Below are 11,387 nucleotides of genomic sequence, written 5' to 3' on the forward strand. Positions count from 1 at the left end.
CGTACGACCCGGTGGCCGACGAAAAAAAAAACAAAAAAAAGACGACTTCACATCTCATACATTTTCCGTGTCATTTCAAGGACCTCCTTTGTCCGCGTCTTCAACTGCGGGTCCCGCGGAAAAAATGCCCCGAAAGGTGCTCGGCGCGCCGTTGCTGGCGTCGTCCGACTCTTTCCGTCCGTCGAGTGCGCGGCGATAATTATCTGTGGTTCTTTTAAGGCCACTTATTACGTGTACTCTGGACTTTCAGAAAACTTTCAACAAATGATCTGCATTTCGGCGGCGGCTGCAGGGGCAGAGCTCACGGTGTGGCCCACAGTGGTATGCGCTGTAGACGCTATCATTTCTGCTTTGGCACAGCTGACTTCAATTTGAACAGTGAATGCGGCTTTAAGTAGCTACTGTAGGTTGCCAGGCACGGTAATGCTGTAGTAGTGTGTGTGTGTGTGTGTGGGTGTGTGTGTGTGTGTGAGAGAGAAAGGAGTTAGAACCTACCCCCTCCCCCCAGGTCCCCACCCTGTCCAGATAACACTCCCACCAAACCCACTCACTCTCATTTGCTCTCTCTTGTGCGGGGAGCAAACAAGGCACGCGACAGCCGCTCTCACTTGGCTCGCTCGGGGGAAAGGAACAGATAAAGACAACAAGTCGCTGACATTTCAGCGAAAGGACGCGTGGAAAAAACTTTTCTCTTTTTTTTTCTTTTTTTTTTTTTAAACGGTGGAAACTCGAAATACTTGAAGAGCGGCGGTCGCAGAGCGTGGGATGAATGGACCGAAGGAGTGAGACTCTTTACAGGAGCTTTGGGGATCTGTAAAAATGGAAAACCAGAGGATGGTGAAACCCTATCCCACCCCCCTCTTCATGAGCGGACCATACCCAAGGGAATCCTGGTAGGTGAGTTGTTTGTGTGTGTGCATGTAGGTTAGGGGGGCTGGTGGGGGTGGTGGTGGTAGTGAAGGGAGAGGGGGTGGGGTGGGGTGGGGGTGGGGGTCTCTAAAGTCTATAATACTCTACAGTCTTCGCGTCTAAATGGCGTCAACGCGTAGCGTCAGACTTCAGAGGGCGAGGTGGAGATCAAGAGGAAGGGGGGGGGGGGGGATATGTCGAGATGATGAACTTGGACAGGTAAACACTGGCGAAAAACAGAAGACAAACACCTCCACTGTGTCGGTGTTGGCCCCCGGCGTCACGGCCCCGTGGTAGGATTACACGTGTGGGGCTGGGCCGGCCATGAACTTTTCGCTGCCGCTTCATCATCACCCCAATAATCGAGTCGATCGGCATTATTATCTGGTCTTTAGCCAATAGCCTTTCTTAACATTCTCAGATATTAAATGTGAAACGATATTTAATTTTAACATTTAGAGATGTTTGATGACATTTAGAAACCTGTTTGGATTATTATTATTATTATTATTATTATTATTATTATTATTATTATTATTATTATTATTATTTATTATTAGTAATAGTAGTAGTCTAGTTGGTGTTTTAACTATTATTAGGCTATTATTAATATTATTATTATTATTAATTATTATTATTATTATTATTATTATTATTATTATTATTACATAGGCAATTTTACACAGCCTGTTCAAGGCGGGAATGTTGCGCCTTTCTTCAGGCTCAGCCGTTCTGTGTAAAAGCTACGAGCACGGAATGTGCGGGGTAGTCACAGAGCCAAATTGGGGCCAAAACGCCATCTGTACAAAAGGCGCAGCCGGCGTGCTGGGGCGTGACGTTTTGGATGACCAGGTTTTTCATTGGTCGGTTGTTCGCGGGAAGAAAAAGCTCCATTCGGTACCTGCGCCTTGTCAAAATGAACCTTAAAACCTGTTGGGGCTGCAGATATTCCTCTATAATGCCATTCGAATTTGTATGCTTTATCATTTTGAACATGGAAATATATTCTATTTATTAACGCACCGGTTCGCTGCAGCTCCGCAGCGGCCTCACACATTCGCCTACTTTGCAGAGAAGTAACCGCACGGAGAAACAATCCAAAAACCTTGAAGAGCCCCATCAGAGCCCGGAGCATGGAGACGGAATAAGAATTGGGCGGAATAGGCATTTGATTGCTATTACGGATACGGTGCGCCGCCTGCTTCGCACAGCTCCGTTGTCAGCAACGCGGCGCAATGATGTTATCATTTTGAAAAATAGGTTTATTAAATCAGTTGGATTCCTCAACCGTATGTTGTGCGCCACACTAGAGGCCGATGCGGTTGTGACGTCAGAGACAGCGCGATCGTTGTACTGTCGGCTTTGTTTCAGAGGGATCGTGTGGTGTTTGAAAGTACGTGAAGCGATTTATATATATTTATAGGAGCGGTAGAAACGGTTGTTTAATAAAATTATAGAAAAACATTAACAACTGGTGATCATGACGTTTTTACCGCGCGCGTCGGCGACCGTCGATAACCATCAATCGGCCGATTACGAAATCCTATCGAGATGCCTTCTTTACAGCAGCGTCACCATATAGTCAGCAGCAGACTGGCGGGAATACAGGAGTAGGCGGAGAGAGGGGTTTTGAAAGCCAGAGTCCAGAAAGAGCGGCTCTTCTGAAACGGGGTGTTTTTTTTAGCGGTACCAAAAAGGGAAGAAAACAATGACGATAACTAATGATAACTCCATCCAATTCCTGTTTCAAACATCTGGTCCGAGCAAGAAGCGTTTGGCGACGTAGGCAGGCTCCGCGAGGGTCAAGGGAACGTGAAAGGTTTCTCTCGACGGTCCCACAACAACCGTGCCACTGAAATCTTGATTGCCAAGTCGGTTCGTTTGACATTAGCTTAACACTCTATATATACTGTCCGGTAGTGTCTACACAAAGTATGACTGGTTGCAACACCATTAATTCATGGCGGAAGATAATGAGCCAGGGTTTGTTGAAGTCCGAAGACAAACATAAAAAGGAGGCTCAGTTGGGAAAACGGGAGTGTTTGATTTCCATTTGTTCATCTTATCCCATCGAATGACGTAGGGCGTCTGCTTTTGAAGAACCGCGGCGGGTTTTTTTTTGGAGGCGGGGGGCACGTCCATCCCCGCTCTCTTAATCTCGCGCCTTTCCCCCGTGCCTCTCCGTCATTGTCAGTGAGGGAGATGCTCCGCATTCCTACAAGTATTTCATTGCGTGAGCCTACTACGTCGCCTGGATTCTTGATGATTTAGCAAAGTAAAACAGCATCTGTAAATGCATTTTACAGTAGATTGTGGTGTGGGGATGGTTTACATTTAGCAGACGCTTTTATCCAAAGCGACTTACAATTTTTCAAACACCGACGGACGCAGCCATCAGGAGCAATTAGGGGTTAAGTGTCTTGCTCAAGGAGACTACAGCATGCTAGCAGGAGGAGCCTGGACTCGAACCAGCAACCTTTAGATCACTAGCTCTACCTCCTGAGCTACCATCCCCACCTGTTCTAGATCTAGGTAATAGGGGCCCAGGATCAAAGTGGCTGCATACCTGTTGCTCGTTGGTTGGTCTAAAGAGCAACAGGTAGAACCCCCATCCCCACACTCACTCAGGAGAGAGGAGCCCTTGTCATGACACATGTCTATCTGGTCTAAACTGGTGTCTACAACCCCATCGTCTGTGTCTCCGTGCCGGAGGTCCCTGACAATGCCACTTGGATGGCGCCTGGTCAGCGAAACTGCCACACAGACTAATTGGAAAACCATAAGGACAATGCTTCCATGGAAAATACAACTAAAGACATACTAATCTGGCTAAAAAGTCAACACATTTTTACCCACCAACCTGAATTCTACAGAATTCAAGTCAGTGGGTTGAAGTGTATCTTGTGTGAGCCTTTACACTAAAGCAGTTTGGCAAACTGCGTTGCGGCCAACTGTCATCTGATCAAGTTTAGCCTTTCTGCAAAGAAGATTACAGGGGCAACTACATAATCCAGGGGTTGCAACTTTTAATAAAGTTTAAATGAGAGATCTTATCATTAATTGGGACTTATCTTGATTTATTTTCGGTGCTCAATACAAAGCACCAATTGAATACCTTTATCCAGTTTCATGCAACTCCACTTACACCTTCAGGCTTTGGTTTGAGAATGTTTTACAGAACTGATACAGTTAAAACACCCGGGGAAACAATTCAATGACTTGATATTAACTGAAGGCACATTGTATATACCCTAATACCATAGCACCTGAGCATGGGTTGGAAATCCCACTCTGCACTTCCTGAGCAGTTTTGGTCGACAGCTTCAGCGCTCAGATTCCACATTAATGTGCACTACAGTATGAAGTGGGTCCTGAACGACTGACCATGCAACTCTCCTCAGCCCTGGTGATGCCTTTGTGCGGGCGGGGCGCGGCGTCGCACGCCGCCCGCACGACGGCGTGGCCGGGGAGCGCAGGGCGCTCATAGCTGGCCCATTCTCCGTTGCAGTATTCTCGGAAACCACAGGCGGCAGTAGAGAGAAAGTACCGCGAAGCAGGGAGTAGTCAACGGAGAGGAACGCTCAACGCGACGCAAACACGGCTGCGCGCGCGCGCGCACGCACGCCGGAGCTTGGGCCGAGATGTTCGCGGCGGTGGAAACAGCAAAGGGGGGAAGAAACGACAAAAGCGCAATAAAGGAGAAAAGGAGGCAGTCTGGTCCGCCCGTCCCAGGCCGAGACAGGAGAGGGGTTGGAGTTACGTCCTGCTCAGCATTTTATTACGGAGGAACTTATTACTCCCTCATTGCAAGGCTCTCTAAAAAGAAACTGCATGTAAATACCAATAAAAACGTTCCCTTATATTTGTAGAATGAACTTTACAACGGCGCTGTTCATTTACAATAACAATCACCGGACCTGGGTGGGCTGGTTGTGTTGACTGTTTAGTCTCAGCGTCAAAAACTAATTGGTAGACTTTGTATTTCACGTCTGACTTGTCCTGCGGGTCAGCGTTATCCAACATTTCAGAAATGAAACAGCGAAACGCACACGTCCCCACACGCCATGGCACCACCCCTCGATGACACCACCAGCGTCACACTCTCCCTCGTAGCCCCATCGCATGGGGCAAGTACGAGCCTGGCTCCATACTTACCCATATCATTACGGAGAAACAAAGGGGCAGGTTATTAATTTGCTAGAGTGGCTCATTGGAGCTTGTCATTAATAAGTGTCAACCTTGATTTGAACTTCCGATTTTTTTGGTCTGGTCTCAAATAGCGGAAAAAGGAATTTTGAGCATTTGGCTGAAGGCTGCCGTTCATTTCCCACAATTAGCCATAATTCATTTTCAGGAAGATGACCCTTTAAGGGCCCTCGCTCAGAGAAGCCTATAGGTTGACAGTAATGGACGGTAATTGACCGCTTCTACAGCTAGACAGTGGAGCCCCTCACATGGCGTGTATGTGTGTGTGTGTGTGTGTGTGTATGTGTGTGCGTGCGTGCATGCTTTGGTGTGTGTTTGTAGAGCACGGGACCGGGCTCTACACCCCATTTATTCAGCATGACCCATTGTTGGCTGACCCCAGTGATAAAGTCAAAATGTGCTGCCCTGGAAATATGTGTTCAATCCCGTTGTGTGACGGACAGCTTTGCACGGACATCAGCAGCTTGTCCGCTCACAGCTATGCTGGGCTAAAGCCCCTCTATTATTTTGCGATTTGTGCTGGGTCAGTGTTTACATTGACTTTGTCGTGGAAAAAAAAATTGGTTGACTGCAGGAGTGGGCCGACACGGTTTTACAGGGACGGCGGTGGAGAGTTTATTATGGCAGTTCCGTTGTGCACTTCGTTCACGCGTGTCTCACTTGATCCCGACCGTTTCCCAGAAAATGCATTATAATGAGTAACCCGCAAATTCTGGAGTGACTGTTCAGGGCAGGAAAAAAAGGAAATGCGCAACCACCTCCATGTTCCACAGATTATCTTTATCAATTTGCAAGAAAAAAAAGAAGCTGGTTAGCTGTTGTACTTTAATCCAGACAGGTATTTCTGAATCGTTAGAACATTAATCATGTTATATTCAAAGGGCCGGTTTGCACCAATATGTGGGCCACATTTGTCTCACCAGCCGCCAGATTTGAAGTTGATCAGAATTATTTTAGTACGAAATGATCAACAGCAAACAGGAGATGCGTGTGGTTAAATAAACGTACTATTGTCAGTACAAACACACAGGCACAGGCAATGGAAAGTGTGGTTTAGGTGACCTGAAAACTGTCGGAGGGGCTGGCAAAATGTGTCTTTGGAGGTTTACAGCAGCTCGGCGAGATATAATAAATAATAAATAAAACAAAATAAATCATAGACTCCTCAAAGATTGACATTGTCGATTATAGATAAATAGTAAATAATTAAATAATAATAAATTAAAAAATATATATATATATATAATCATCATAATGACAGCAGCGAATGTATGTATGGCAGTGTATAATAATAATAATAATAATAATAATAATAATAAATATATATATTCTAATAAGTGTGTGACGCTACTCCCACACTTAATGATTAAAAACAAATAAAATAAATAAATAAACAAAACAAACTAAAACCACCGCGAACTCCTCTCAAGGTCCCCGAGGGCCGCGGTCCCCAGGCTGGCAAACCGCCCCGACGCGCGGCGGGTCGGATAAGGCCTTATCTCCACGCCGCACGGCGAACACGCTCCCAGCCGCCCGCGTCGTCTGCGGCTTTTCGGGGCAGAAGCTGGTTCTAGACGCGCTCGTCAGCTCCGGATCCTCGCTCCGGTTCTTTTTGGAAGAAGGAGCTTTGGCTGTGGAAGCGGCTCCCGATCGAATGTTTGGCGCGGCTGGTCTCGGGTGAGTGCTCTGGACGGCGTCGCTCCTTGTCGCTGTTCGTTTGGAGTCGTGGGATCAATTCCAAAAAAAAAAAAATATATATACACATAATAATAAATGAATTTGTCGGATTTATCCCTTTGCTTTTGTTTTTCTCAAGTTAAAATCGGAAGCTCAATTGTTGGATTTCAAGTGGGGGCCACCTCAGGAATATCCATTTGACATATTTAGGCTTTTTTTTTTTTTTAAGCTTTAAAACAATGTTTAGACTTTGTGACGGTACGAGTGGATTATTGTTTAGTATTATTATTATTATTATTATTATTGTTTGTAATGTGTACACGGAGGAGTTGCGGTAACGTGCTTCTTTGTGATGCTCGAGTCACGGCGACGGCGACGGGGCTGCCGCCGGTGTCGCAGCGTTGCCGGGTCTTGAGTGACAAAAACCAGCGTCATGGCCGGTCAAAAGCAGCGTTGTTCCGTACGTCCACCAGCCCATTATTTAAAAAAAAAAAAAAAAAAATGTATACATTTATTTATACACATTATTCGTGTAGTTTGCATGCAAAATGGGTCTACCCAGCCCGTAGCTGCTGCCCCTTTTCTGCAGAGAATAATGAGGCTGACGCCTGTGTCAAGAAAGAGTCCAAGCCGCGCACATGGCAGAAAGAGAAGTCTGCAGCCAAATAACCACAAACTCACTAAAAGGAAACGTGCAAAGGACGATCAAACAAACTACTTGCACATCGGAGAGCAACCAGAGGAAACGGTATTCTGTGCTGTGTTTGTTATCGAGTCAGCTGTTTAATATCTCAAAGGTATTTATTCATGGAAAACTATTAGTGAATCGGTGTTTACAATTATTTAAAGAAATGGTGATCAGTGGTTGGCAGCGATATGGACGATGAGGTGGTGGAAAGTTACACAACAGCTGAGGAAATTCAATTTCAATTATATCAAAAACCACAACGCCACCAGTTACCGTTTTTACGGCACAAATAAGCGCAAACACATGGAAGGTGATTGAATTTTTATTTTTATTCAAATTCTAATCACTTGGGGAGCCAGCTACACAGAGTTGTTAGTTGTTGTTGGGTCGAACATTGGCGAGCCGGAACGACGGGGTCGTGAGACTTTTCGACTGTTTTTTTTAGGGGTCGCCAGCCAAGTAGTTTGAGAACCCCTGGTTTAAGGGACGTTTTTCATTAAAAAAAAAAAAAGCCTAATCATGAACAATTTACGCAGTAGTCCGGGCGTCCATTTTCCGAGGATCAGATCAGATCATCTCGGGCATTGAGGGCGTATCTTCTCTCCCACAGGGAACGTGAGGCTGACGTGACGTTGCTGGAGCAAGTCGCCAAGCGTTTTTGAGTTAAAAGACGGCGTGGTAGTCCTGTTGGGCGGAAAGCCGCCGCAGAAAAAATCTTGCAACCATCTTGTGTGAAATCTCCATCCCTTTTCTCCCTTTCTCCATTTTCGTACATTTTGTATATTTGAGCTATTTCTCTATGCAACCCGAATGGAAGTTATCCTCCAAAAATGGCGACCGGAGTCCATAGCAATCCTTAGCAACCGTCAAACTTCACATTCCCTATTGGCTGTCGCCCGGCGCGTTTCCTGCTATTACGCTGCTGTTTATACAAGTTAACATAGGTCTCTGAGGTCCCCAAAACATGTTTTAAAAATGTTTAGATTTTTTTTTGCTGCATGCCTCTAAATCCACTGTGTTCCTGACCAACTGTTTCAGTGGGTGGATCCACCCTCCTGAGGCCACGGGTTCTGTGAGCCGAGCGGGTTTTAGCATAAGTTCCGAGTTCTGTGAGCGTCTGCGCATGGCTCCCAGGTTTCCGTGCCCTCTCCTCCATAACTTTCACCGATTTCACCTCGTCGTTCCACCAAAATCTGTTTCTGAACAAATTTGAGGCCAGAAATAAGCGATGCAGTCGCTGGATCTTCGCTCATGTTCGATCTACAAGGCCTCATTTAAAAGCTCGTTCCGACTTTGGTCGCCGTGCTCCAGGCTTGTCAACGTCGGAAAACAAAGTAAAATACATTTACAATAAAAAACACAATTTTTGTTGGTTCTGTTTAGGGAAACGCACAGCGGGTCTGACGGAGCCGATGACCATATAACGAAATCCCTTTGCTCACGGCAATTACTCCCCAGTCCCCAGGGGACCTCTTATGCTTCTCCATATTTTGAGTCACTCATCAAGAACGGAATCTTATAATCTTCTATAAGATTCAGTTCTTTACGAGTGACTCATTAAAAAGCGTCATTCGATTTTGCGACTCTTGGTTTGTTTGATTAAGTTGGTGCGCTTCTGGTGAATGGTGACTGAGGTTCATAAGAGTTACTTTGGCTTTGTTAGACACGCAATTCTAGCAAAAAATAACAACAGCATTCAGCTCTTTCAAAATTATTGATTTTGGCCGGATGCTAAGTGTAAATAAGTCACATTAAAATGATAAGACCTTTTTTTCCTTGGCGGAAAAAAGTTTGGGAAAGACTATTTAACACCAGACTATTTATTTTTTATTTTTTATTTTTTTATATTTTATAAAGAATATTTAAATTCTTTATTAAATATTTTAACTCCTTTACTGAAAAAGTGTAAATATTCAAAAATAAAAAAGGAATTTATTCTTTCGACTTGAAAATGGACCCTTGGCCAAACCAATCTCATGCTTTTATTTCTGTCTGCCAACAGATGCATTGTGGTCCTGCCAGACCGATCAGTGCCGTGGCGAGGGAGGAAGTGAGAGCCGAGCGAACGGAGGAAACCGGAGAAAGGCGAGCCTTGGGCGGGAGGACATGAAGGGTTCCCCGTGCCACAGGTAGCAGGACGCACCTTTTTCCTAACAGTCACCGGCCCGACCACTATGACAGTACGCATGACCACTCTGTCACGCTGGAACCAAGCCGAGGAGCCCAACCAGAGCCTGCTGCACTTGACAACGTGTGGAGCGCAAGGAGCTGTATAAGTTCCACAGGGCTCAGGCCAGGAGGGGGCAGGTGAGATAGATGGCAGAGAGCCATGATGAGGCAGATGAAGGTAGACATTAGATTGAAGGGCTAAAATACGGAGGCGAGATCGGATCCATAGTCAAAACAACGGGAGGCGGAGAACAATAATAAATTCCGTTGTCAGCAAGTGAAGTGAAGAAGCGGTCACCAGGAAGATAGTCATCAGAAGGCAGCAGGGAAATAGCCGTTTCCTCCTCCTAGGCAGATTAGACAGGCGCAGGTCGTCATCATCATCACCCGTTGATGATCGACGGCGGCCAAAAGACTCAGCAGTGATGTTTGTCAATTTCCGGCGGATCCACAAGTGCCAGTGCCTGCAGCTGGCAACGACGAGCCTGGTCCTGTGCACGCTGATGGTGTGCTGGGACCAGCTGGACCACCACATGGTCAGCCACGTGCGCTCCTACATCTACCGTTACTTGGTCAACAGCTACGACTTCATCAACAGCTCCTTCGCCGTGGCCCCGGCCGCGGGGTACCCTTACCTCATAAGCCACCCGGAGAAATGCAGCCGGGGCGGGGACAGGAAGGCGGGCGGGGAGGAGGTACTGCTGCTTCTCTTCGTGAAGTCGTCGCCAGACAACTTTGCACGGCGCCAGGCCATCCGGGACACGTGGGGCAATGAGACCTTCGTCAGGTCGCAGCTGGGCGAAAGGGTGCGGGTGGTGTTCGCCCTGGGCGTCCACCCCGACGCAGGGCGGCGGCAGTGGATGCAGCGGGCCCTGCTCCGGGAGGACCGGGTCAATGGAGACCTCATCCAGCAAAACTTCGTGGACACCTTCCACAACCTGACGGCCAAGCTGATCCTCCAGTTCCACTGGGGCCACCGCTACTGCCCACGTGCCCGATTCCTCATGACGGCTGACGACGACGTGTTTGTCCACATGCCCAACCTGGTGAGGTACCTGCGGGGCCTCCTGAATTCCCCCGCCGGGGCCAAGGACCTGTGGGTGGGGCACGTGCATCGCGGAAGCCCCCCCATCCGCCGGAAGGACAGCAAGTACTATGTCCCCCACGAACTGTACCCCTGGCCCTCCTACCCGGATTACACCGCAGGCGCCGGGTACGTGGTGTCGGGCGACGTGGTGGCAAAGATCTACTTGGCCATGCTGGCCCTCAACTCCTCCCTGTACATTGACGACGTGTTCATGGGGATTTGCGCCAACGCGGCGGGGGTCTCCCCCCGGGAGCACGTGTACTTCTCGGGCGAGGGTAAGGCTCCCTACCACCCCTCCATCTACGACCGCATGATCACGTCCCATGGCCACGCCGCCGACGTGCGCTGGCTGTGGCGGGCAGTGACAGAGCGGACACTCCAGAGCTCAGGGTTCATGCAAAACCTGTACAGCACGGCCGCGAGGGCCATGCTACTCTGTCGTCCCTATTACCAGAACACATATTCTTGCGCCGCGGCCTTCGCGTGAGCGGAGCAACGGGCTGCGCCCCGCTTCAAATGTGCTGCAAATACATGTGTATACACACACGTAATACAAGCACTGCAGTGTATCTAGTGATGTTTTACTTTCAAATTTTCTGCCAGTTTCTGCTGCCGATATTGTGTGTTTGCGCTGTTGAAATAAAGACCAAA

At 47.5% G+C, this 11,387-nt stretch overlaps 2 protein-coding genes across 8 annotated transcripts in view; one reads left to right on the forward strand and one right to left on the reverse strand.

Moving 5' to 3' along the window:
- Positions 1-11,387, reverse strand: part of mcf2l2 (MCF.2 cell line derived transforming sequence-like 2) — a 102,503-nt gene that overhangs the window by 51,860 nt on the left and 39,256 nt on the right. The gene's annotated exons all lie outside the window — the stretch shown is intronic.
- On the forward strand, positions 170-11,387 carry b3gnt5a (UDP-GlcNAc:betaGal beta-1,3-N-acetylglucosaminyltransferase 5a). 2 transcript variants are annotated; one of them, XM_080009382.1, is made up of 2 exons: positions 170-897; positions 9,483-11,387. In XM_080009382.1, exon 2 carries the CDS (start codon positions 10,075-10,077, stop codon positions 11,221-11,223), a length of 1,149 nt encoding a protein of 382 aa, XP_079865508.1. In that variant the 5' UTR covers positions 170-897; positions 9,483-10,074; the 3' UTR covers positions 11,224-11,387. The 2 variants fall into 2 exon arrangements, with proteins under 2 accessions (XP_079865508.1, XP_079865507.1); XM_080009381.1 differs by having other exon boundaries at positions 170-893.

The sequence above is a fragment of the Zeus faber genome (assembly GCF_960531495.2).
Source record: "Zeus faber genome assembly, chromosome: 1".
NCBI lineage: Eukaryota > Metazoa > Chordata > Actinopteri > Zeiformes > Zeidae > Zeus > Zeus faber.